This window comes from Ceratotherium simum, chromosome 15, assembly GCF_057802395.1.
Source record: "Ceratotherium simum simum isolate JZ-2026a chromosome 15, ASM5780239v1, whole genome shotgun sequence".
NCBI lineage: Eukaryota > Metazoa > Chordata > Mammalia > Perissodactyla > Rhinocerotidae > Ceratotherium > Ceratotherium simum.
Genome location: NC_141914.1, coordinates 61,863,741 through 61,891,309, shown reverse-complemented (window position 1 = coordinate 61,891,309; position 27,569 = coordinate 61,863,741). Strand labels below are relative to the sequence as shown.

General features: G+C 50.5%; 1 protein-coding gene and 1 long non-coding RNA gene across 2 annotated transcripts in view; one reads left to right on the top strand and one right to left on the bottom strand.

The window, feature by feature from the left end:
• Positions 1 to 446: 446 nt before the first annotated feature.
• LOC147915228 (uncharacterized) lies at positions 447 to 14,228 on the bottom strand. The gene is made up of 3 exons (XR_015554404.1): positions 14,197 to 14,228; positions 7,815 to 7,928; positions 447 to 530 (listed from the first exon to the last, which is right to left on the bottom strand). It is a non-coding gene; the product is annotated as an uncharacterized LOC147915228 (long non-coding RNA).
• A 4,216-nt stretch (positions 14,229 to 18,444) lies between these two features.
• RARRES1 (retinoic acid receptor responder 1) overlaps positions 18,445 to 27,569 on the top strand; it is a 29,099-nt gene continuing 19,974 nt past the window's right edge. Inside the window, exon 1 of the mRNA XM_087440115.1 lies at positions 18,445 to 18,664. Coding sequence (XP_087296241.1) covers positions 18,458 to 18,664 — 207 coding nt within the window. The 5' untranslated portion in view covers positions 18,445 to 18,457. The remainder of the gene's footprint in view (positions 18,665 to 27,569) is intronic.

Sequence of the window (27,569 nt, the reverse complement as noted above, 5' to 3'; positions counted from 1 at the left end):
CACCTGTGCTACACTTGCCTCCAACTGCCCAAATTAAGTTTGCCATCTCTTCTCTCCTGGGACACTGACTGGTACGCCTGGTACAAATTCTGCTTTTAATGTGGTATAACCCTACGAGGCAAGTTACTTAACCTGTCTGACTCCAATTACTTCATCTAGAAATGGTGCTGCCATGGGAATTAGTTAAGATGGTCTACATAAGCTCCTTAGCACAGCATCCAGCATGGGTGAGCAGTCAGTCAATTGCTGCCATTATCATCATGATGGTGGTGGTGATTATTGTTGTTACTAGTACTTCTTCATTGCTACACAGTGATCTGAGTATCACCTAACCATAGATGGGCAAAAACACCAAAGCTGAACCCAAGACAGGATAGCCAAAGTGTAATTTGCTATCAGACTTAAAGAACTTCCCAGAGTTTTCTTAAGGTCACCCTCATATGAATAAACATCGAGCACTTTTACCTAGTGGAGTTATATAGGGTTGTCTTCTGTCCTCCTATGATGAATGGGCCAGCCCAGTTCATCTCCTGCAACAAGAGAAGTCTTCATTATTTGCAAGGCCAGGCCACACCACTCACTCACATTCCACACACACCTGCAGGCGTGTCGGCCACGGCCATCAGCAACACACTGGCAAATGCAGGTCTCCATAACCAGTAGCTGGCTGGCGCCCACTGCTGCACCGGGGTGCACCTCTGCTGGCTGCAGACCTTGTGGGTCAATTCTGCTAGCCAACGACCATGATGTTGGTCCTTACATACCTAAGGACACTCATGACCAGGCAGATTGTCTCCAACTCAGTTCAATTTTACATACATGTTTTTAAAATACTACAAGTTACAACACAGAATAAATGTTTTAATTGGTATGACATACTGAACTGTTTAAAGAAAATTATGCAATGGGAATTGTGGGAAAACAATGTAGTAAACACTTGGTTACCTGCCCCCTGGAGACGGATGGAAAATTTTAAACTGTAGGTATTTTCAAATCATGTGTATCCATCTTATTTTATTTTTATAGGCTATTTATTCTATCCCAATTATATTTGCATAGTGTCTATGACCTGTCCAAGTGTTAGAGCCTGGGACCATGTGAAGGGTGAGGGCAGGCCCTTTCCAGGGTGATGAATGTGATCTCTATCTTGACTGGGGAGCTGGTTACACGAGCCCTACAAAATGGAGCTGCACACGCAGGCTCTGGGCATTTCTCCATAGGTATTAACTCAATTTCAATTGAGGCTACAAGATCATGTAGAGGAACAAAACGGTTAAAACACAAGTTCTAAAAGGTTACCCTTGAAGGTTTATCCCACTGTACCAATTTCTTTATGTGATAGAATAAAATCTTGAAATACTAAGTAAATCAATCTGAACTCCCCAGGAGTTTGCAGAATAATTGCTGGTGAGAGGAGGTGACTCAGAGACCTGTGCGTGGAGAGGGGAGTCAGTGGAAGACTAGGCTTTTGCTGGGAGGAAACCATCCCCTTGATAACAGGGTCAATGCCTCAACTCTCTGTGCTCGTTCAGAGTGGGGTTGACCCAAGGACACCCTAGACATTCTGGAAAAGGCTTCAGCCCTTAAGGGATCTCGATTTTTCCTGAGCATGTGCTCAAAGCCTCTGGGGTTACCCTAAGGGCCAAAACAGTTAGATCTATTCCCAGGTGGTTGAACAAGAAAACTATAGCTTTTTAATTGACAGATTGATATTAATCTAAATGGGAGTCTCAGGTGGTGTGCCCCAGGGCTCCTTCTCAACCATTTTAATCAACAATTTGGATGAGAACAGGGAAGACGTGTTTACCAAATGTTCAGAAGCCACAGTCAGGCGTGAGACCAGCAACAAGATGGGCCACAGGCTCATGATTCACATCGCCTGAACAGGAGCAACGACTGGGCCCAAACTGAAAAGTTAAACTAGGACAAATTAAGAAAGAAGCTGCCACGCAGTTGAAAAGGCCAAATCCAGGGTGTGAGCGGAGGAGCCTGACTTGACAGAAAAAGCCCGCGGTTTTCATTGATCACACGTGCAGTTGTGAGCCAATGGCTTGCTCCAGGCAGTTAAAAACTGGATGCATTGACAGACGGGCCACTCAACACCAATAGTCTCCTCTATTCCAGGGGCTGCAAGGTAAGAGTGACGTTGACAAACTAGAGCGTGTGCCCGTGAGGGGACCAGGATGGTAGGAGATGTAGACACCTCGTTCTAAGACAAACATTTTAGGAAACACATTGCTTAGCCTGAAAATGAGTAGAGAGGTGCAGGTTAGGTGACCAACCACCGTGGTTTGCCCGGGACTGAGCGGGTTTCCAGACACAGAACTTTCCATTTTAAAACCCGGATAGTCCCAGGCAAACCAGGACGAGCTGCCACCCAAAGTCACAACGGGGTAAGAAGTACCAGGACCTATGACTGCTGATTTCTAGATGCTGGAGGGGCTTATCCTCAGCTGCACTGAAGTGGACGGGGCCACGGCAGAAGTCACCCAGAGGCAGAGCTGGACTGAAGACAAGGAAGGCCCCGAGGCTCCCCAGGAGCTTCCTCAGCAGAACGAGCAGCACACAGCAGCTCTGCCCCAGGAGGAGCTCACGACTCCTGGGTTATGAAGACCCTCTACACACACTCATGCACCCCCCAGAAAATTCTTCATGGTCAAAACCTCCAAGTTCAGTCATGCTTTTGAAGGAATCCATATGATATTAATCACAACAGTGTGTTGATACATTTGGAAAATGGTTGCACAGGTACATGGGAGACAAACAATTTACCCTTTTTAAAGAGAATGTTCAGCTCCCAGTTCCCTCTAAAGTCCTCCAACCCCCTCCCCACCCCGCCCACTTCCTGGGTTTGCCGTCCTCAGGCGAAGGGGTGGGGCTGGATGGTGCCCGAAACTCCTCCCAACTCCAAGGTTCTATAATTTATAAATATTGTACATATTTTCCTTATAATTTATGTGTAACCTGATATTGTTTCCCTCTGGTACTTGTGTTTACATAACAGCATCTCAAGTGTTCTAGAAACTGATACCAAACAAAATGAGGAGGATACAATGTGAGGAACAGACATGTCTGCAGCTCTGATCAATCAGACTCTAGGGAGAGGCCGGTGCCAGCTCTCCATCCGATGAGATCCAGGGAAGAGGACCCATGAGCGCCATCCTCTGCAAGGGTAGCCGCTGTACCGCAGGAGCCCAGAGAGGGGACGAGGGGGACAGTGGGGAGGAGGGGCACACAGTGGGGACCACCCTGGAGGAGTAGCTCCATCTAAAGAAGGAGTAGGAGAGGCTGGTGGGGAGAGGAGCCTGCCTCAGGCTGGAGGGTATCTTAATCAGTTCAGGCCGCTATAGCAAACTACCACAGACTGGGGGGCTTCAACAACAGACGTTTAATTCTCCCAGTCTTGGAGGCAGGAAGGCTGAGATCAAGGTGCCGGCAGGGTTAGTTCCTGGTGAGAACTCTCTTCCTAGCCTGCAGACAGCCACCTTCTTACTGTGTCCTCACGTGGTGGAGAGAGAGCTCTGGTCTCTCTTCCTCATCTTAGAAGGACACTATTCCATCATGAGGGCCCACTCTCATGACCTCATCTAAACCTAATTATCTCTCAATGGCTCCATCTCCAAATACCATCATATTGGGGGTTAGGGCTTCAACGTACGAATTTTGGGAGGACACAAACATTCCATCCATAACAGAAAGATGCAAGCCATGGAAGCCAGGGCCATGAACCTGGAGACCCAACTCCACACACTGAAGGCAGAGGCCTCAGGACCAGAGTGGGAGGGGTGAAGAGTGATGATGAGGGGTGGAGGTCAGACAGACCTGGCTAGAATCCCAGCTCCACCACTTTCCGGCTGACTAAAACCCTCAGAACTATAGATTCCTCATCTGTGAACTGACCAGTCCAGGGCTTGGCATCCTGCCTGACCTAGAGGCAGTGCTTAGGAGATCCTGGTCAATGCTGCTGCTACGATGCTTATTCCCATTGTCACTGTCAGTGGCGGGGAGCACTCTCCTGTCCTCCCCATCACTCCTCATCTTTCCCAGAGGCCACACTGCCTAAGGCAGGCAGAGCCCTGGAAGTACTGATGACCTGGCAAACAGAGGCCTTGTCGAGTCAGGGCCTTGTTTTCTCACATAAGAGGAGGTCTGGAGTCCGGCAACTGCTGGGGAAGGTCGTTAGAGAGGCAGTCTCCTTTCTTCCTGCTCCAACCTCCTCAGTGCAGAGCTTTTGTGATAGCAAAGTGGCTGCTGCACCTCCAAGCCCAGCATCTGCATTCCAGGACGGAAATAGAAGGGTGAAGGGCAAAGGGTTATAAGACCACCATTGGAGCCAGACCCCTTTTAAAAGCCATTCCAGGGGCCGGCAAGTGGTGTAAGCGGTTAAGTGCGCACACTGTGCTGCGGCGGCCTGGAGTTTGCCGGTTCGGATCCCCGGCACGCACCAACGCACCGCTTGTCAGGCCATGCTGTGGAGGCGTCCCATATAAAATGGAGGAAGATGGGCGTGGATGTTAGCCCAGGGCCAGTTTTCCTCAGCAAAAAGAGGAGGATTGGCAGATGTTAGCTCAGGGCCGATCTTCCTCACAAAAAAAAAAAAAGCCATTCCAGGAAGCCCCATGCAGAAACACCTTGCATGTCATTGGCTGGCATCAGGTCACACAGCCACCCCTAGCTGCAAGAGTGCTGGCACAGTGTTTAGCAGACATAGCACCCCGCTGGATGACACCGGGCCTAGGCAGTAAGGAAGAAAAGAGAACGGATGTTGGGTAGGCAGAGCGCAGTGTTTGCCTCAGCTGCGTCCTCTGGGCATACACACTTGTCGTCTCCCCAGCTGTCACTACTCCTGAGGGTACAGCCTGAGTGTGCAGCCCCAAACAGGAGGGCAAGGATATCAAGAAGAGAATGAGAGCAGGCCAGAGTACAGGGTCTTGGCAGGAGCTCCGTGACTCCCAAAGCAGAAGTGGTCACAGTTAACACCTTGGCCCAGGAAATTTTGTTTATGAAAAACAGCACAGTTGGAAATGGAAAAGGGATTGGGTAAGTCTTTTTTCCTTGAGACTTTGGTGGAATTGGCATAACTGTTAAAAAGAATGTTCTACCAGGATCCTCTACTCTAAAAACAAAAACAAAATGACTGAAGAGTGGGCCAAGAGGAAGCAGGCCTTGCGCAGAGCACATAACATCACATGGTTTGTGTGGTGATTAGGCAATACAAAAGAGCTAGCCCTGGCTGGACAACTCACAGTTCTGACTCTTGCGCACTGCTGGTACCTGGAAGGTGCTGAAGGGTGTGCCTACATTAACCTGGCTGTGTCCGGTACCCCAGACAGGCACCCAGACAGGCGACGCAAACACAGATGGTTTTCCATGCCCCCAACTGCAACCTCCTCAGCCAGTGGTGCTGGAAGCCTGGTCCAGGTCTGGGACCAGCGGCATCAGCAGCACCTGGGGACTTGTCAGAAATGCACGACCATCCCAGACCTGCCAGGATTCTGATGCACGCCCAAGTTTGAGAACCACCAGTCTAGATTAATGTCTAATAGCAGGGAAATATTCAATAAGAGTAACCCAGTCTATGGGTTTTCTAACACATATCACAAGAGAATTATTAAAACCGGTAAAAAGTTAAATCAGTCTTCTGGACTCTGTAGTATTTAATGTGTTAGGAGAGAGTTTAGGGTATGAAATGAGTTAGGAAAACCCTCTGCAGGCCTGCAATTAAATTTAAGTTTCTTAATGCTTTTTTATTATTCTAATCACAGCATCTCTTTATATCCATCTTGCAGGTTATAGCCAGAAATTGATCTCGTTAGACTTTTGGCACCAAGTATAGAGATAAGATGTATCAAAAAGTTCTGCATCTCCCTACTGTCGTGATGGCCCCAGTTAGTGAGACAGGCCCAAATTTTAACAAGGTATCGTTGTGGGCTGAATTGTTGCCCCCAAAATTCATGTTCTGAAGTCCTAACCCCTAGTACTTCTGACAGTATTTGGAGATGGGGGCCATTAAAGAGGTGAGTAAGGTAAAAGGAAGTCATTAGGGTGGGCCCCAACCCCATACGTCCTTACAATAAGAGGTGATGAGAACACAGACATGCACAGAGAGAAGACCATGTGAAGATATGGAGAAGACAGCCGTCTACAAGCCAAGGAAAGAGGCCTCAGATGAAACCAACCCTGCCGATACCTTGGTCTCAGACTTCTAGCTTCCAGAACTGTGAGAAAATAAATTTCTGCTGTTTAATCCACCAGTCCGTAGTACTTTGTTACGGCAGCCCCAGCAGACTAGTACAATATACAAAAGACTCATGATGCGATTGGGCCTCGGCTGGCAATTCCTGATGTGGTAGGCATCTGTGCTGTTCCAAGTATTTCCAGCTGTCCACCTTCTGGGGAACATAGTGATACTATACCTTCCTACCCCCTGAAGAAGTTAGGCATGGCCACCTGATGTGCTCTGCCCATAAAAGGTGAGCAGAAGTGACATGTCACTTCTGGCAGGAACTTCAAGAGCCTGAGCACAGTTCCCCTGCTCTCTTTTCCCCTCAGCCACAGCAAAGAGCAATGCTCCTGAAGAGGCTGTTCCATCGACCTGCTCCCTGGAGCATGTGATACGGGCAGAGCCCCCAGCCAACCCATAGTGGACTTGTAGTGAGAGCAACAGATCAGCCCCGAGATCTAGGCAGTGTTCGTGATTGCAGCATATCCTAGCCCACACTGACTGCTACATCAGTTTACTCACCATTTGAAATAGGAGTCATCTCGTTTATCAAATTTCAAACATTTGATTGTTTCATTTAATTCAGATAATAGGCATATCAATTAAACTATTGATCTTTTTTTGGTTTGGATTTTTTAAAACCAAAAATATCATACATGGTAACAAGGCCATGTATGATACCTGGATGCTGGGAAGAGGCCACAAGGCCTCCTGTAGAAGGTGGCAAGGTGTCACTGAGGTCCAAAGAAACAACTCAGCCAGTCTCTGTGCCCTGGGGAGACACGGCTAAGGGAGACTGTGACCCCAGAGTTCCAACTGGCAGTCCCCTCTGATTACCATCTGGTCCATCCCACACACGGCATGATACACAGAGGAGTCTGGGGCCGGTCTGGGTGGTTGGGCTGGGACTAGACCTCATTCCTCCTGACTCTCAGACCAGAGCCTTTGCACTGTACCATACTTGTTAGTCCTTTAAGAATCCGAAGATAGAATTTCATTTTAGCCACCAATAGTACCTCCTTGTCCTAAAGCCTGGTCAGAATTCTGTTATTTACCCATGAAAACCATTTTTGCACTAGCATTTGTTTCCAAAAAATAATGTTCATATGATCCAGCCCACCCTGTGCACTATGAGCTCTGTTCAGCCTCGGTGGGCAGGAACTTCCGAGGAAGCTCTAAGGACACTGCCCACGTCTGGGCTTCAAGGCCCTCCACCTGTCTCCTTTACCTCAGGCAGCCACGGGCGCCATTCCAGCCAGCCTCACTGCTGTCCCTCCCTGCAACTCAGTTAGGCTAGCCCTTCTGCCTGGAACAGTCTGCCCCTTGATGTGCTCACAAGGTGCTGACTCTTCTAAACCCACCATAAATCCAGCTCTTCTTGAGTAGCTTCTGGGCGTGAAGATCCATCCATTATTACAGTCCAAGGAACTCAGCCACCCTCTGCCTGTGTGTAAGCTGTCTAGGTGATTGTGTCATCTATTTACCAGTCAGGTGATCTCGTCAGTACTTCGTCTCACTATTAGATGATACCACGTCATGTGCCCTGTGAAAAGAATGATGAGGAGGGAAAATAGAACATGGGTTTTCTCACCCGTTGTCCTGTTCTCGAGGTTGCTGCATGTGCACAGATGCCTTCCCCTGTGGTGCGCAGAACTGGTTTTGGCTGCCTTGCCAGCATATGCATCACAAGTTTGATTGGTGAACACTAGTGTCACAAACAGAATTTCATAAGTTCATCACTCCAGGGATTCATGGTATACAAACATTAACAACTATTAGGGATTTTTCTTTGAAGAACATAAAATTCTAAGTATTACAGTCAGGAAAAAACTTTAAAATCCTTTATTTCACTCTGTAATGAATATACCATCTTCACAAACAGGAAAGAATAAACTTTACAATTTCAAGCTTTACTTAAATATCCTTTGCTTGGAAAATTAAAACAGTCTCAATTTGTAATTTGTTTTACATCTCAGTGTACAGATCTCCAAGTAGAATGTCAATTCATTCTTGGAATGGCAAATATCCTGTCTTAAGTGATTGATGGAAAAACAAAATGCCATGCTGAATTCACCAAAAAATGTATAATTGATCTATAAAGATGTTGAGTTCTTAACTTGCATGACGTGCCAAAAATGAGGGCTTACTTTGGAAAATTGCAAAATCTAATACATGCAGTACTGTATCCATTTCATTACATTTAAAAAACCATCTGTTGGCAATTATGTGTCAAAATGGGCTCGTCATATCTTTGCAAGAGAAGAAATTTTTCTCAAAGCCACACAATCTAAATTACTTTTAGTTTTAAATGAGAACACAAGGTGGATTTAAAAAAATACTTGTTTCATACCCACAGGTGAGTGGAGCAGGGAACGCACACTAGTTCTATTCCTCCCTCCAGCTGAGCAGCGCCTGCATCAGAGAAGTCGGGCAAACCGGCTGTCCACACTGTACTTTTGCTAACAATTGGTGTTGAGATCACCAAATAATTCAAATATAGGCTCTTTCTTGAGGAGCCACCGGTTCCTGGTTAGCCTAAACGCTACTCACACAGTGTCCTAAGGCCCAGCTGTCCAGTTCATCCTGGACCAGAGTCAGCCTCACGGGGACCCGAAGTCCAACCAGGCCCCTTGGGATGTGGAGAGAAATGCCCCCACGTCAGAACCAAGGCTTTCTCATATTCTTCCATGTCCCCCATGTCGACCAGTATAAAATGAAGCTGGAGTGGTGACAGAGACACCTCTCCTCTAAAAAACCATCTTTCAATTGAGTACCAAAGACTGAGTGACTCCTTCAGCATTCTTCTCTTGAAATAAAAGAATCCCAACTCCGCTGACCACAAAGTCGCGTCACCCGGCCCTCAGTTAGTTTTGTTGCTGTAATCTAAACCCCTCCAGTCCCTTTGGAGTCTCTGGTTGTGGAATGATCAAGACAGTGCATGGAGGAAGGCTGGGTCAGTCCTGAGTGTGGATCCCCCGGACGCTCACTAGTGATGCGACCTTGGGCAAGTCACTTAACCTCTCTCTGGCCCTCAGTTTACTTCTCCAAATTGTGGAGATTAAATGAGATAATTCTATTACAGGAAGCATCTAGCATCGTGTCTGAAACACAGTTCCCAGAATGTTACTTTCCCCAAATCACTGCTGTAGTGAAAAGTTGATTGGCTATAACTGTGCTGTCTAATATGGTAATCACTAGCCACAAGTGGCTAGGTATACTTAAATCAATTAAAATTAAGTAAAAATAAAAATTCAGTTTTTCAACTGCACTAACCGCATTCCAAGCACCTGGTGGCCACCATATTGGACTGTGCAGATACAGGATATTTTCATCAGAAGGTTCTACTAGGTAGTGCTGGTTACCTCATCTGCTCAGATTTCCTGGCTTCTGAGCACATCTATGTCAGTCTCTCCCTAAACTATGTCGTGAGAAGTCTTTCCTTGGTGACAGGAATACATGCAACCCCTCGGTTTCCCGTCTCATATCTCTGTTAGAAAGAACTCTGTCTCCAGTTTTGCATCTCAAAGAATTCAGTCTCACTGGATTCAAGCTAGAAAGGCTGCATCCTTACCCTCACTGATTCAGAAAATGACCGTTAGCGGCCCCAGCGTGGTCCAGACCTGCATTCCAGGGCCCTGGGCTCTGCAGCCTGGGCTTTGCCATTGAGAGGCTGGGAGTGTAGGCCTGATGCTGAAGACGCCAAGCCCTGGGTCTGTTCCCGAAGCAAAACACCCTCTCTTGGGACTTGCAGCCAGCATGAGCCTCAGGCAGCTTATGGGCCTGGAGTTTAGGACACTGGGAATTCCCCCATGTGCCCAAGCACCCTCGAGAGATCAGGAAGCCACACGTTCTAGAAAAACAGCTTGCTCCATCCAGCAAGGCCACTGTTTTTTCCGAGACCAGCAAAGCACCTTCCTCCAGAGGTTTCAGGACAGACATGACGCGGGACAAAGGGACACAGCGTGGAAAATGTGTAGGTTTACAGGGCTCAACCTAAACCAAAGCCAAGATCACCTTGGAGCACGCAAAACGCAGACCCAAGGCCCGATGCAGACCCAAGGCCCAATGCAGCTGCATTTCCTCCTAAGCATTCCCAGCTCCATGGCTCAGAGACAAAGACCATCCCGGTCACCCCAGAGCCGTGGCCAACCAGCTTTCAATAGTCAAGGGTTGATTATCCATATTCTTCTCCTAATCCGACCTCACTTCTCCCTGCCAAGGAGAAGACTAAAAAAGGAACACAGAGTCACCTTCTCTGACTTGCTAAGGCTCAAAGTAATAGCTCAGATTTATTTCACGGCCCAGCAGCTTTCAGTCCCTGCCATCCCTTCTCATCATTTGTGAAAAGAAATCCACAGCAGACTGCATTCTTCCAAGATTATACCTAGTTTTTTTAACAGCAATCGTAATAATTGCAGTCACGTACACAGCCAGGCACTGTCCGAAGGGCGTTACACATGTGTAGACTTTAGCGCAAGCGCACCTCACCAACAACTCCGTGAGGGAGGAGGCCCCCAAAGCTCAGCACGGCCCCGCCGGTGGAGCTGCGCCTCAAACCCGGCAGCCTGGCCCCAGGTCGCTCTGAGCTGCTGTGCTACCTGCGATAACAGAAAGAACCAGAGCCCTGCAGTTCGAGTCAGGCCTCCTAACCCAGCTCCCTCTCCAGAGGCAACCACTGTCAGGTTTCTGACTGTCCTTCCAGAGACGTGCTGTGCACACTCCGTACCTAGAAGGCAGGAGCTGTGGCTTCACCCCGTGTGGTCTCCATGGGGGCGCCTGCACTGGTGAGGCCAGGGGCAAAGTTGCGTGCGAAACTTAAAGCTGTCAGTCAAGGGCGCTCAGGCTTCACAAGGTGTCCCATCCACCCCAGAGATGCTGCCGTCTCCTCTGGGCCCAGGTTCCAGTCTCTATCTTAGGGATTCCTTCTCCTCCCACAAGGTCTCTTTTCCCTTCGGCTCCCCCTGCCCCTGCTCTTCTCAGAGAAAAGCCTGGGAAAGTGGGGCTGAAGGATGGTGCTCAGGTGGGAATGGACGGTTGTCTGGCCTGGGAGCAGTCACTTCTCATCTGGGCTCACAGCCTGGCCTGGCCCCTGTGGCTTGGAGTCGATGGAAGTGGGGTGTCCCTTCCCCGGCTGGTTCAGCCCAAAGTTGGTGGAATCTGCCAATTTGATCTTCTCAAGGCAGGAGGCAGCAGAGGTGGTCCCAGACTGGTCCCCCAGTCCTGGCTCGAGCAGACCCTCTGGGGCAGCCTGGTATCTCTTTGGTTCCTGCACACAGTAGTACTTGCCTAAGCAATCCATTAGGAATTTGTCATCTGGTGTAACAAAATCATGCTCAGGCTGGCTTAAAAATAGTTGGTTTATAGATTTTTATAACTGAGAAGTCTAGATAGGACAGGCTTCAGGTTGTCGTGAGCCAGCAGGTCAGTAACACCCCCAAGGACAGTTTTCCTTCCAAGCCTCATCTCTGCCTTCTTCCCGAGGCCGCTCTGCTGAGGGCGGCAGGATGGCACCAGCAGCCTCTGGGCCATAGGCTTCCTCTCAAAGACAAGGCAAGGGGAGGGGAAAGGACGCTTTCTCAGAAGAGCTAGAGAGCTTCTCTCCAAGACCCCCTGACAGCTCCTCGGGACTCACTCCCTTGAGTAGGTCCTGAGCCTATCCCCGGACCCCGCAGCGACAGGGTAAGAGCGGGGCCTGGAGGGAGGGGTGTTGGGCAGCAGGGAGAGGGGTGGGCAACAGTGCCTGGAGGATGATGGGACAGCTGCTGGGAAGCCCTGGGGATGTTTTTGTTTTGGGGGGTTTTTTTTAGCTAGAAAACATGTTTTCTTCCCATTTTATTTGATAATACATTTTCACAGAAACATGATATTCTTTACAAATATACAGGTAAGAGGTTGCTGGTCAAAAATCTGAAACTGAAAATGTCATCAAAAAGTAATTTACAGGGGCCGGCCCGGTGGCATAGTGGTTAAGTTCTAGTGCTCTGCTGCAGCGGCCCAGAGTTCACCGGTTCAGATCCCAGGCAGGGAGCTGCTCACTACTTACCAAACCATGCTGTGGCGGCAGCCCACATGCAAAATAGAGGAAAACTGGCCCAGATGTTAGCTCAGGGACAATCTTCCTCAACAAAAATAAAAGTTATAAAAAAGTAATTTACGAAAACCACCAACTTCCCGAAGGAGCCCCCGGGTGAAGACCCAGACGGTGCTCTGTGAAGGGCCTGTGCAGAGATCAGCTTTTCGGCTCTTCCAGTTCCTGTCACCTCAGACAACAGGGCCTGGGGCCACACACCCACTGGCCCCGAGCAGTTCTGGGACTAGACCCCGGGCTCGGCTGAGGGGCAGGGGCCTGCGACTCCTGGGACTGGCTCCTGCGTCCTCGCCCGCACTCCCCACGGGCCAGGGGAGCTGGGGATAGCGGGGAGGGCAGTGTCACCATGCCCTTGTTTCTCTGCACAGCACGGCCAGGGGCCCTCACGCCCAGTCCTCTCAGGCCGCTGGCAGGGGTACTTCAGCAAGCGTCTGTGTTTAGCCGTCTCCTGGGAAGACACATCCGGCTCTGCGGATGGAGGGGCATGAACAGTTACCGCCTCTCAAAGCCCTGCCACTCTGCTCTCCAGCCTCTTACTACTCAAAGGGGTAGGAAGGGGCAGGTGCGGACCTTCAGGGGCTGCTGGAGGCCTCTCCTCAGCGCTCTGAACAGCTGCAGATGCCTTCAAGCTGCTCAATCAGAACTCAGACCTCTTGGCTCAAGGCTTTGTCCTTAATAAAGTGATAATGCTTCTGAGAGGAGCAATGCAGTGACCACGGCAGTCATCCACACCACAGTATGGATTAGCTCATCTGCTCCTTTCCTGGAAGTTCTAATGTGGGGAAACACGACGCGGCCTGACGCAAAAGAAGGGTGTGGAGAGGTGAGGCTCAGAGGGAGGAAGACAAGCCCGAACCATATAACAAACACGCCCTGGGGCAGGCTTGCTCTGGCTGCACTGAATGCTAGAATTATGAAGCCTCTGTAGAAATAGTGGGCCTCCTACTACAGAAGAAACCGATATAAAGGGCAGTCATGCACAGCATTTCATTTATTTACTGATCTCCAATAGGTAACACACATTACATAAAGAAAAAAACGACAATCATTGTAAAGGGTATAATGGTGAAAAACTTCTCTCCCACTCCTGACCCCCACCCTATAGTGGTGTGGGGGAAAAGGGAGACTCCCCCTCTGCCCTTTCCCTTAAGGTTCTTATGGCTGGCCAAATAATAAACAAGATAGGTTAGCAGAAGAAAATAATACCAAGTAACATGTATACATGGGAGAAACCAGGGATACTGAGTTTCTCAACACAATCCAGAGATTCTCATTTTAAATACCATCTTCAGCTAAAGACAAAGGAGGATGTTGGAGGTGGGTGGTGTTTTGGGATTTCAGAGGGGAAGAAGACAATTTACATGAAGAGGGAAATGTAAATGTTTGTCAGACAATGCTTTGCAGTGCCACCTGTAGAGAATGTGGCCGGAGAGACAGGAATTATAGTAATCAAGGGTATGTACATTTAAGTCTTCTTCTTCTGTCCTGATAAGAGTTTTCACAGATAAGGTCGTCCCCCCCGTTCCCAGTACACAGAGGGAGATACTTTTACAAATGTAAATATTTGGTAAACAGATCTTTGAAAAGAATGGGCTTAGCAAGGACCCTGCCAGTCTGTCCATACCCAGAGTTAAATTCCTGTAGGCAGTTAGTGGGGGAGGTCAAATGTCTGTCAGAGAAAATAAAGTAAATAGATATATTTCAGGGTGGCAATTTTGATCTCCCACAGTGGCCAATTTCTTATGAAGCTTTTCAGAGGCAGTCTTTGCATATTTCCACATTTATGTATGCATCCACGTGTGTATGCCGTTTGTTTCTTTTTAAACAAACAGTAGCATATGATTTGCCCTATTCTACACCTTGCTGCCCCTGAACATCATTGTACCTTAGAGATGGTTCAGCGCCACACAGCTGGCTCTCACTTCTTCTTGATGCCTGCACAATGTTCCACCAGATAGAGCTACCATAATTATTCGACCATGGAACTTAGATTTTTTTTTTCCAGCCTTTTACTCTTCATTCTTTCAATAAAATATGTATCGGTGCTTGTGGCGTGCCAGGCACTGTTGTAGGGAGAGACAGCAGAAAATGAGATATCAGAGTTTACAATCCACATCTGCAGATGAACACTGCCATACACACTTCTCTGTGTACATGTGTGAATTTATCATTATTGTAAACCCTAGAGGTGGAATTGCTGGGTGAAACGTTATGTGCATTGCTAATTTTGATAGATACTGCAAACAGCCCTACAAAAAGGTTGTATCAATTTACTCTCTTACTCTCTGTGCTGAATATCTTTTCATATGATTAAAAGTCATTATAGTTTTATATACCATTACGTTTCTTAAACACAAACCAAGTTCTCTTTAAGAAAATGCTCACGACACACTGAGCAGTGACTAAGGAACTAGGAAACTGACATGTGGCACCGTCTTGGCGGGGATGCATCTACCCTGCATGGAGGCTGGGGGCCGGAACCTGCTCACTGCAACGTTCCTCCCTGCTGCAGGGGGCAGTCTTCTGACGACCCGAGAGGAAATACCGGGGCAGGAGGGGGTACATGTGACCCAAGAGGACGGGCCCCTTGGAGATGGGGTGTGCAGTTAACCATATCACCCATGCACACGGTGTTTGGCGCAATAGCACAATCCACACACCAACACTGTATGTGAACTGAGACAAAACATGAGTGATACCCACGACGACCAGGCCTGACTCCCTCAGTGTTTAAAGAGCTTCTACAAATCAGCTGGAAATCCAACAATCCCACAGATAGATGGACAAAGGACGTGAACACACAGTTCTCAGCAAAGGAAATATTCTCCTGTGTTCCAGAAAATCTGTTCAAACAATGAATGCTGTAATTAAAATCGCTTAACTGTGGGTTCCTGATCAACATCAATCTTCCCCAATTGTAGTTATCATCACTACTAACAAAATGACCCTGGACAAGGCCCCTGGTCTTTTCCGTGTGTCTGTCTCCCCCGTTTATGACTTCCGTGGCTCTGACCGTCTCAGAAGCACTCATGGGGCCACCGGCCATTCCCACCCCTCCCTCCTGACCTAAGAGACAGAGATGCCACCTGCCTGGCACCCACTTTCCCTGCAGGGACCCCTGGGGCTCTGCCCAGGTCCCTGGGATCCCCTCCAGACCCTGCCCCTACCACATGGGGTGCTTTTGCTTCCAATCTGGGGACCTGTGACTCTTCTCAGGAGGCCTGTCCCTGGGCTACTGCCCCTTTGTGCCCACATAAAGAGAACCTGAAGTGCCTGGGTTATGTCACCAGGGGGGCCCTGGCCGATGACCGACAGGCATAGAAGTGTGGCAGCCCAGATCCCCTGCCTGGGTGGGGACAACTGAGGTGCAATTTACCTCCAGAGCTCCCCTGCAGATCAGGTAAAGTGACCCTTCATGGAACTTTGAGAGCCTTGCTTGCTGCCCTCCATCTAGGTCCTTACTGGTTTCTCCTGGGAGTGTTTCCTTCATGAATCACTTGCACACAATCCTTGTCTCAGGGCCTGCTTCTGGGGCACCCAACATAAGACACAATCTTCTTCCTTAGTAACAAAATCTGACTTTTTTCCTGGCACACTGCTTCCCTGAGTAAAGACTACATTTCCCAGCCTCCTTTGCAACTAAGTTCTTGCCAATAAGAGATAAGTGGCAGTGCCCAGAGGGGCTTCTAGGAAGTCCATAAAAGGAATTACGCTGAGGGCTAGAGCTCATCCTGGACTCTGAGGATGGGCACACCCTCGGGATGTGGGAGTGAAGATCTGGAGAAAGCCTGGACCCCTAACAACTTCATGGACTTGCCAACACCAACCACAGATTGCCTACCAGCCCCACCCCACCCCAGCTTCTTTTATGTGAGAATTAAGTTCCCCTCTTGTTTAAGCCAGTGTCACTGGGTTTTTTGTTCTATGCAGCCAAACTTAATCCTAATTTATAGACCAGACCACCACAATAGATACTGAAAAAACACAGATGCTTGCTTTTTCCAGCCTCCCTTGCAGCTAGGGTTTGCCAATGTGATCCAGTTCTGGCCAATGAGATATAAGAGAAGGTCTGGTGGGGAGAAGGGAGGGAGGAAAATGTTCTGGAAAAGATTTTTCTTCCCTGATGGGGAAAAAAAAAAAAACAGGTGCAGGATATATAGCTCTCTTGTCACCCTGGCAACCTACTCCCTGCTACCTGCCTTTGGTTGCAGCATGTGAAGATGTGATGTCTGGAGCTGTAGCAGCCATTCTATAATCAAGAAGCTACAAGTCTATGAACAAAAAGCCAACCAGCTGAGGACAGCTGTGCAGAAGGATGGAGAGGACCTGAACCCTTCCAAAAATCACTGGATCACCAAACCACCCCTGAGACCTCCCACTCCAGACCACTGAATAGTCCACAGTGTTAATTAGTTTTTCTGTTACTTACAGCTGAAAGCAGTCTAACACTCATTGGGGACAAAGCACTGAAATAAAGTAAGGAAAATTTAATCTTTATAAGACCCAAAGGTGATAAATTCTCCAGAAGCCTACTACTACAACCTCTTGAAGGTTCTAGAGAGATAATGATCCGTGTCAGGCTGCCTCTGAAGGCAGGAAGCATAAACTCCAGCTTCAATAAACTTAACAAGGAAGGAGCTCCAGGACCAGTCGATGCATGTGCTCAGCACCGTCCTTAGGAACCCAGGCTCCTCGCCTCTCGCTCTCTCTCTGCTCAGCCATTCTCAAATGGGCTTCATTCTCAGGCTGCCCGCAAGTTAGGGTGCACTTCCAGGTGGCACATCCAGACAGACAAGCGCACAGTCTTGCGTGGTCTGCCCCATCCCCCACTCCCCGTCTGCCTTCTCATCCTGATACCCTCCCCCTTGTCTTCTCTCCCAGCTGCACTTGGTCTTCAAACATGCCACATGCCGGCGGCGTCTGCCTACGGTGCTCTTCCCATACAGGTCCACTTGGCTCCCTCTCTCCTTCAGCTCCTTATTCAGTTGTCACTTTCCCCGTGAAGCCCGCCCTGACCACACTATCTAAAATTAGAACCACCTCCTAACTCCCATCCCCTTCGGGGCTTAATTTTTCTCCACAGCAGGTAACTGCGTCCAACATAGGGCACATCCTCTGGCCTTTGTGATTGTCTGGGCCCCACTGGCCTGGAAGGTGTGTTCCAGGAGGGCAGAGATGCTGACCTGATTCCCCCTCAGTTCCCCTAGCAGAGTAGGGGGCCCCAAAGCATCTGCAGAAGGAAAGACAGACAGACGAGAGATGGACAGCATCCGGAGGCAGAAGTGCGGGAGCCAGGCTGTTTTCAGAGATGGCTCATCTTTTAGCTCCACAGCTGGGCTGGGGTCTGCGGACGATGGGGAGGGGTGGTGCCCCGAACAAAACGGAGAGATGGAGAACAGGATGCTGCGAGTGCTCGCTGTCCCAGGCCTGCCCTCTAAGCCCTGGTTCTCCTGGGCCTTCTCTCTTGTCTGTGCCTTAAAAACAGTGGCCATCTCATCCCTTCACTGCCACGTGTCTGAAAAGAGTTGTCAGCACTCGCTGCCTCCGCGGCCCCAAAGCCCCACCCACGCCTCACCCCGCCAGCCTTCAAGGCGCCTCTCACCGGGGTTACCATGATCTACTCGCTTCTGCGTCCGGTGGCGCCTGTCGGTCCTTATCCGACTCTGCCCTGCTGACCACTTCAGCCTCCTGTCCAGCCCCAGCTCCCCCGGGACGCCTCCCACATCCAAGGTCATTGTGCCACTGTGACCCCCTTCAGTTCCGGCTGCGTCCCGCCCCGTCTCCACCCGCCCCCTCTTCTATCTTCTGGGAAATGACAGCTCCAAGCCTTGGAGAACTGAACTCTGAAACCCGAAGGGTTGCGCAATCGCAGCGACCGCAGGGGAGAGACGCCGGGGTCCCGAGCCGGGCTGGGGCGCGGCGCGGAGTGGCGCCGGGCGGGCCGCGCTGCCCCCCGTGCGCCTGCCTGCGCGCCCGGGCCAGACCCCCGCCCCGCGCCGCGGAGGCGCCGCCGCGTGCGGGCCCCGAGCCGGGGCGGCGGGGGCCGGGCGGAGGGGCGGGGCGGAGGGCCCGCCGGCTTATTTCCTCGCGCGCCCGCGCCGCCCGCCCCGAGCCGGGTCCTCGAGGCCGCGCCAGCCGCCGCGTCCATGCCGCCCCTCCGCCCCGCCGCCGCCCCGCCGCCGCTGCCGGCGCTCGCCCTCGCCCTCGCCCTCGCCCTGCAGGGGGCGGCGGCCGCGGGGCCCGGGGGCCTCCTGCCGCAGGCGGCGCGCGCGGCGCTGCACTTCCTCAACTTCCGCGCGGGCTCGCCGAGCGCCCTGCGAGCGCTGGCCGCCGTGCAGGAGGGCCGCGCCCGGGTGAGTGCGCCCGGCCCCGCGAGTCCGGGCGGGGGGTCCGGGGGCGCGGCCGCGGGAGGGCGCTCGTTCTCGCCGGCGTCCGCGCGCCCGGGCTGTTCACAGGGCCGCTCCCGCACCTGGGGAAGAGGCGCCTGGGGACGCTGAGGGACAGGCCCGAGCGGCAGGGCTGGAGCTCGTCTGGGGGACCGGAGTTGGCTGCTGTGGGGGTGCTCTCGGCGGGCGCGACCTGGGCGGATTCCAGAACCGAAGCGCGTTCCGCGCCGGCCGGCGGGCGGCCCGTCTGGTTAATCGGGGCGCGCGGCGGGAATTGCCGCGGCCGCGCCCCCACCTGCCGGGGCAGCGGCCCGGGGCTGCTCTCTGGGAGCGGAGTGAGGACTCGCTCCACGTGTGCTCGCCGGTTTCCAGGCGCTAGTTGTGGGTATCGTTTCGTGTCTCGGGAGCAACGTTGCTGTCTTCTTCAAATAGAAGATTACAAAAGTTACAGAACTACACTGAGTCTGTCCCAAAAGTAAGGCCGCTCTTTCCAGTAATCCCCAAATATTCCACACAGCTTGCAGACGCAGCCTCAAAGAATCTGGAATTGAGTATGGAGTGTAAATAGGTAGTTTTAAAGAGCGGCAGTAGGATTTTTCTTAGATTGTTCTAGACCTGGCGTTAGACAGGGGCGGGGAAGCCGTTTCGAAGCTCAGCCTTGGTTCCTCAAAGGCTTAACCCCGCACCCAGGCTGGCTAGATTTATGAAGGATGAAATCCAATTGTGCCTAGAAAAAGGCAACCTCTCGTCGCCTGTTTTAACAATCCTTGCAGTCTCAGGGAGAAAAAGTTCAGCATTACTAGTCCAGCAGAGGAGACGGGGGAGCAGAGCTTGAGAGCTTCCTCCCACAGGGGGAGAGTCGCCACCTCGGCGCCCAGAGAGGGCGGGTCTGGACGGTTTGCTCCCGATTACCAGCAGGGAGCACCCCCTACAGGAAACCAAGCTCAGATTTCTAAAGTACACCACTTTTCAAATTCTGGGAATTTTTTTCTTCCTTCCAAGACCATAAAAAAATAATAAAATGCTTTACATTTTCACGCATTTCCTTTGAAAAAAAGTTAAATACTTGGCATCTTTCACAAAATAATCAAACTAGCTCTCAAAACCTGAGTTAAGTAAAAATTCCCTTTGTCATCCAAAAAGAGCTCAGTTACTGTTTTTCATCTCTAACAGTATAATGTTCCTGAGTTTTAAAGATACCCTACGTTTTAGCCAAAAAAAGGGGGGAGGGGCTGGTGAATCAATTACAGGCGAGCATGCGTGAGAAGGAGGCGGTGTTAATAGTAGATGAGTCCAGGGCATTGACCCTAAGAAAGAATAACTTCCTATGTCATCTGGTCTGCCTTTACATTTCCTCCAAAAATGGCTATAAATGTCTTAAAATTAAGGAGCCAAGGAAGAGAACTCAGTCACTTTCAGGGCCAAGAATCTCTAGGGACTAAAGAGGTTTCAGTTTCTCCCAGGAATTCAGTTAAAATCGTTTTCCTCCGTTCCCCTGCCTCCTCCAAACATCACCACTGTCGAGGGCCCCCTCCCAGGGTGACCAAGGCAGCCCGGGGTGGGGTGTGCCTTAAACTGGTGGCCGCGGCACGCCAGGACCCTTGGGGGTGGCAGACGCCGAGGAGGGGGGATCTGAGAGCCAGTGCTGATGCCTGCTGGGAAACTGCCATGGGTGCCTTTCCGGAATATGGGGGACCAGCTGGTGGGGTGTCCTAGAGGACTCGGGTACCAGCCCCTGCTTTACATCCAGCGGGCCACACAACCTAGAGAAGGTCATGTAAGTCTCTGGTTATTTCCTCATCTGGAATGGGAATAATGCACGCTCTGCCAACCATGCCAGGCATTTTTAAGAGTCATATGAGATGACATAAGTACTGACTGTAAAGTCTGGAGATATGAGTGACCGTTGTCCTGTCTGAGGGGCAGTCGTCTCACCCAGCACTTGCTCTCTGCCAGGCACTGGGCTAGATAGAGTGGCCCTAATTCAGGTCAGGGTGGGGTCTTTTGAAGCAGTCACTCAGCTGCCTGAATGAGGAGCGCAGACACCACCTGCGTGGAGCTTGCAGCGTGTGATTTCAGGAATTTCTGCCTCAATTACAGGAGCAGCCTAGCACTGACAAGAAGTGAAGCGTGGGGGATCCCCAAACCCGGGTATGCATCTTTATCCAGTCACTGCCTTTCAGAGTGAGCGCTCAGTTGCTGCGCAATGTCGCCATTCACCCAGGCTGACCGGGGTGAGCAGGTGGCTGAGCAGGTGAGGGAGTGTAGCTGGTAGGGCTCCCTCTCCATCCTCCGGTCAGCGCACCCCCTTGTAAGATGAGAGGCTGGGACCAAGTCAGCGTTTGTCAAAATAATGGTCTGCTCGTGGGTTATGAAATCAATTTAGTAGTTTACAGTTGTTTTGTTGTTTGTTTTGTTTTTAATAAAATAGTTTGGGATACAAACTATTGAGTGTATTGCAGAAGAAAGAGTAAGTAAGTAGTACCTCAGAATATTTTAAACATATATGTATGAACTAAGTCATTTTGAAGGATGCGATTCTTGCTGTGGGTTTCAGCTATAAAAATTTTGGAAGCCAGTGAAACCAAATGATTTTTAAGACCTCTTCCAGCTCTGAAATTTCTTGCTTCTAAGTGATTTCTTGGTTCTGCAAGAATCCCTCATTTTAGAAACACTGTTGCTCTCTAGTGGTGAAATGTAGTAATAGCATGGTAGTAAATGCAGGGATGTATGAGAAGTCGGTACTAGATGGTCAAGAGCCAGTGTACATCCGTTTTGTTTTGTTTACTAATTGTAGGGAGAGATCACAGACATGGCTTGTGTTCCCTCCCTACCCCACCTGATGCCATCTCTTTCCTGGCCACACACTACCCTTCCACGACCGAGGAGGCTCCTACTTTTCTGATACCACGTGGCACAGCCCCAGGACCCACAGTGTGGAGTGGTGGGAGATTTGGGGTGGTGTTGAGAGTCCCTGTGCTACCCAGGGTGTCCTGGATCAACCCCGTTCCTGACTTCTGGAGGCTGCCCCTTACACTGATGAATCTCCTCTGGCCACTCAGCAAGTCCTGGGACCACTGGCCCCTGCCCGAGCAGCAAGTGAGAGACCAGCCCTTCCCTGACACGTGGAGGGCCGGTTGGCTGAGATCCTGTATGCACATCCTTCATGAGAAAGGCAAGCCATTCAGGAATTGGCCATTGTTTGGGGATTGGTCACTTAAGGTGACCGCCTCTGACCAGGCCGGCACCAGTAGTTAGAAACATAACTGAAACAACTGACACAAGTGTGGGTGAAAGTTACGTCCATCCCTTAATTGCTTCCATTTAGACTGAAGTCGATAAGTGTAAATTTGGCACCTACCTGTTGGCATAGGGCAAGGCCGGCACTGGCTGCCTCGAGTCTGTCTAGCAAGAAGGCACGCCCGTCAGGGGTCAGCTCAGACTTCCTTCTTGCTTTATTTCCAGTGGAGGGAGCACTTGCAATGAATACAGTGCATAATCTCCTACTTTGACCTGTTTTTCCTCTTTCTTGTGCCATCTTGACTCGCCCACACCCAGTTCAAGAGCAAGAGTTTTAGAGACTTGATTTTATCAATTCTTTCTACAGATTTAACGTGGATTTTGTGGAGGTGACGTCTTTTTTGTGCCCACTCTTCACCAGTTTACGTAGCATTTAATTATGCAATTAGGTAGTAAGTACACTTGGCATGAGCAAGTTTGGGAGCAAAACAAGTGCCTTTGGGTGAGCATCCGGCCGGGTGCAGGCGGCTGGGCTGCTGTGGGCGCTGCCGCTGAGCGTCGGGCAGCAGAACAGCCCGTCCACTCAGCCACGGGCGGGAGAGAGCACCTGCTCTACTGAGAACAGCTTCTTTCCTTTATCACTCCTCAATCTCTAAAGCACTTTAATACAACATAATTCACCTAATTACTGCTCTTCTTGAAGTCTTGTTTCCATTAATGTCAATAATTCAGAGGTGATTGTTTGCAAGAAGGGAAAACAGGCCCTAGAAACAAAAACTGAAGAATGAAAAAGGCTGCATGAGTTTGGAGGGGAAAGATAAGTAACAAAATACTACCATGAAATAATCTTTACTTCCATGCAGGGAAGGCACTTAAGTGCTTTTACAGCCGTTGTGAGAGAATAGGGGTGGGATCTGCGCGGTGCTCTTAGGTGGCCTCACACTGCCCTGGGAGGGAACCCAGCACCCCTGAGATCAACAGAGAGGCACAGCCTCCTCCCTTCCCGGCACAGCTCTGCTGCAGCAGCGCAGGTGCCCGAGGTCTCCGCCCCGCCCCCACCACAGCACCCGCCTGTCTGCAGGCGCTGACTGCAGAGTCTGGGTCTGGCATGGGTGAGAAAGGCCACCTGGCCCTGGGCACTTTGCCCCAGTCACCCAAGCCAGCTGCACCCGGATGAGCTACGAAGTAGGAATGTTTTTAACCAGCTTGTGATAAATTGTTTTTGAACCGCAGACAATTTTTACCAGCCCACAACATTTTCCACTTGTCTTGGTGTCATAGCCAAGGATGCGTGTGATCCCAGAGTGTTAGTAGTGGCCCCAAGTAAAGACCACTGGTCGTGGGTTGTGAATTTAACCAGCAGCCTGCCTCGGCTGCACACTCTTCCTTAAAGGACCTCGGTTGTTCTGCTGGAGATCAAATGTAAATACTGAGCCCTAAAATGACTGATATTAATCAGCCACAGAGTGTTAAATACACACACACACGCACACATGCAATATCGCCCAAATCCAGCCTGACCTGTGATCTCTGTGTATTGGCAGTGGATCACCCTAGAGACTTATCCACACCCACGCAGCCTTGGCATTTATGTGCCTTTGCACTGCTGCCCCAGTTGAAGAGGTTTTCACAGAGCTGGTCCCATGGTGGTTGGGGATAGCAGCTGTAGCAAGTCTCCTCTCTGGGTTACTTCTTAGGGTTGTGCAGGATGCCTCTAGCCAGTCAAGTCCAGTTATGAAAGGGGTCTTGTGCCACAGCTGTGTATGAGATGCATGTAGATCCACGACAGTCCCCAGCGGACAGCCCACACGGAACATGACATGAAGGATCACAGTAATTCACTGCTATAACAAATCACCACAAACTTTGTAGGTAAAAAAACTCCACAAATTTATTCTCTTACAATTCTGGAGGTCAGAAGTCTGAAATGAGTCTCACTGGGCTAAGATCAAGGCATTGACAGAGCTGCGTTCCTTCTGGAGGCTCTAGGGGAGAATCCATTTCCTTGCCTTTTCCAGCTTCCAAAGGCTGCTTGCATTCCTTGGCTCGTGCTCCATCCTCCATCTTCAAAGCCAGCAGCGAAGCATCTCCGGAATATAACACTCCTGTCTCCTTCTTGTAAGGAGCCTTGTGAGTACATCAGGCCCACCTAGATAATCCAGGATAATCCATCTCAAGATCCTTATCTTAACCACGTTGGCCAAGTCTCCTTTGCCACGTGAAGTAAAAATTCACAGGTTCCAGGGGTTAGGACATGGACATCTTTGGGGGCCATTACTCACCCTACCACACCAGCTTCTGGGGTGGCTGTGACCTGATGCAAGTACTTACACACGCCGGACATGTGACTGTACCCAAAGAGTGGCACTGCTCGGTCATGCCCTCGCCTCCCAACACGCCTGTCCTCTGCAGCCCATCTGGGTGCTTGCCTGTAGGCTGCTTTGTGGTCGACCCCAACAGCCAGCTTTAGTCCCACTCTACACGTGTGTCTGCTTCTATGGGGCAGAAGGCGTCAGTCTCTCTTTATCTCTTCCACTGCACTGGCTAGGGCCTTGCAAGAGACAAAGACTAAATAGTTGTTAAGTGAAAATAAAGGTCATTGGAAGGGTGCTGGGACCACTGGGCCTCGGGAACAGGGGGCTGGGCCAGGCCCTGACTCATTCCCAGCCCTTCCGGAGGAGGGAGGGAGACCCAACAACCCAAGCCCCTCTTAAGGCCAGCTTTCTCTAATGAGCCCCACCCTGAGCTACAGGCAAGCAGAGGGGACACTGCCTCTGGCCACTGCCACTCCGGGTCCTCAGGCAGGGCCAGGAACTCCTACCCACAGCTGGCTGAGCAGAGAATGACACACAGTATTCTGTCTCTGTCTCTCCACTCCTGCCAACTCTGATTGAGGAAAGCGTCCATGTGCAAAGATCTCCTTGGACCTCTCGGGATGGGGCCTGATCCGAGCGTCGCTGAAAAAAATGTATTCGCTTTATCTGGCATTGCCCGAGAGAAGGAAAATGCAGTAAGATAATTCCAGGGTATAATGCAATACACGATGCTCTCTCTGTCCAGAACAGAAGAATGGCTCAGCAATTTTTATCCACAAATGAGTTGTTTACTTGTCTCCAACTGAACCTGACTCATAAAACTAACCTTATAAAGTGAAGCCATTTGCTTTTCCTAGAATGGCATGACATTTATGTTTTCCTACCAAATGTGAAGGCTGGAAGGGACATTTACAGCCAAGTCTGTTAGGCTAGGGAGGCCCCGCTGCACAGAGGGGAGGTTAGAATCCCTGAGAGCTCTGATGACAGGAGCTGTCCCCACCGCCCACCCCTCCACTTGAAACCGTAAAGTTTAAAGTTGTCACCAGTGCTCCAAGGCAAGATGGAGGAGCCATACTTAGCCACCAACTGCAGAGAGAGGAGACACAGGACAGCATTTCTCCCAGAGCATCAGGGCCCCGTCTGTGGATTGGCTCTCGGCAGGATCGGGTAGGAGCCCCCAGGGTCAGTGTTCATGGTCTCTGTGCAGCAGCCCACAGCTCGCTTTCTCTGGGGCACCATCCCTGCTCTTTCATTTGCTCCAAGTTTTTGTCGTGTTTTTGAGTGAGTTTAAAGGGAGTGTTAGGTTTTTTTTGTGTGTGTGTGAGCTAACATCCGTGCTAATCCTCCTCTTTTTGCTGAGGAAGACTGGCTCTGAGCTAACATCTATTGCCAATCCTCCTCCTTTTTTTTTTTGTCCCCCCCCCCCAAAGCCCCAGTAGATAGTTGTATGTCACAGTTGCACATCCTTCTAGTTGCTGTATGTGGGACGTGGCCTCAGCATGGCTGGAGAAGCAGTGCCTCTGTGAGCGCCCGGGATCCGAACCCGGGCCGCCAGTAGCGGAGCGCGCGCACTTAACCGCTAAGCCACGGGGCTTTTGGAATAAATAAAAACCTATTCTCCACCCCTCACCAAGTTCCCCAGGTTTATTTCCAGTACTCACACCCAGTATTTCACCAACTTAAACAACACTCTGTGTATCTGATATAAAGGTTGTCCAGACACACACTGGGGGAAAACTCTCTGATCCAGTGACATGAAGACAAAGCTTTGTGTTTGACAGTAATCAGCTTTTTACTGAAAATAAGACATGACTTTGTAGAGTGGCTATTAGAATGTGCAGTTTTAACTTCTTGATAAAAATGTCATTACCTGCACAGTAGCTCTCCAGGTGACAGCAAGCGAGGGGTGAGTTTTCTTCAACCCTGTTTCAGTTGCCTCCTCCCCATGTCCCTGCGTCCTCATGGACTTTGTCCGCCGCACGTCCCAAAGCAGAGAGTGGACCTGCCACCGTAACTTTCTGAGGCGTCGTGACCCGATCTGCCAGGGACTCCAGGGGGACCAGACTTTGAGACAACAGTCCTCCATTTCCTGTAGTCTTCTTGATGCCCTCGAGCCTTTGGAGAGAATTAATTGTCATGTCCCTAATCTCCTATTCAGTTGTATTCTAGTGACTGTCACTGGAGCTACCTGTCACTTCCTCCCCCCCCCCCCAGACCTTCAGTGGTTTCCCTCAGCTCTAGAGAGAAGTTCTCAAAGTGTGGTCTTGGGCACAGCAGCCTCAGCATCACCTGGACTCAGTAAAATGCTCGTTCCCAGGCTCCCCCAGATTTACTGGATCAGAACTCGGCTGGGGTCCAGCATGCTGCTTTGGCAAGACCCTGGGAGCTTCTGTCTGAGCTCGAGTCTGAGACCCACTGCTCTAGAACAAAGCCCCTGTAGGAGCCCTTCTCTCATCTGGCTCCATCCACTGTTAGAACCTTGACTCCATGGGGACCCCTCCATCCACATGCTCAGCTCCCTGCTGGCTCAGACTCTCCTCCTTGACCTGAACACCCTCTCCCTTTCTCTCAGGCCTATGCCTCCCTGGAGATTCCGCACCTGCCCTGGCTAAGCTCCCATTTATACCTGAAAGAGTACATCCAGGGGCTCCTCTCAGATCATCTTTACGTCCATGCTGCTGGAGGTGGAGTCGTGTCCTCAAAAAAGATATGTTGAAGTTCTAACCCCCGTGTCTGTGATTATGAGCTTACCAGAAATAGTCTTTGCAGATGTAATCAGGCTAAGATGAGGCCACACTGGATCAGCATGGGCCCTAAATCTAATGATGGCCTTGTAAGAAAGCCTCGTGGAGACAGAGAGAGAAGAATGCCATTTAGAGACAGAGGCAGAGATTGGAGGGATGCAGCCAAAAGCCAAGGAGTGCCGAGGATTGGCGCCCACACTGGAAGCCAGGAAGTTAGGCGAGGAAGGATTCTACCCAGGGTCTCTGAGGGAGCTCGGCCCTGACAATGTTGATTTTGGACTTCTAGCCTTCAGAACTATGAAAGAATCAGTTTCTGTTGTGTTAAGGCACCCAGTTCGTGATACTGTGTTGTGGCCACCCTAGGAAACTGATACACATGCCTACCTGGCTGTCTCCCTCCAGAAGAAGGTTTGGGTGTTCTCGTCCACAGGAACCGTGGTTATGAGCACGGTCCTCTCTCTCTCTCTCTGTCACTCACACACACACACACGCACACACACACGCCCCTCGGGCAGCTTTCTTTCAACCTTCTCTTAGAGAGGTTGCTGACCCTGCCTGTGTGACCCCGGTGCA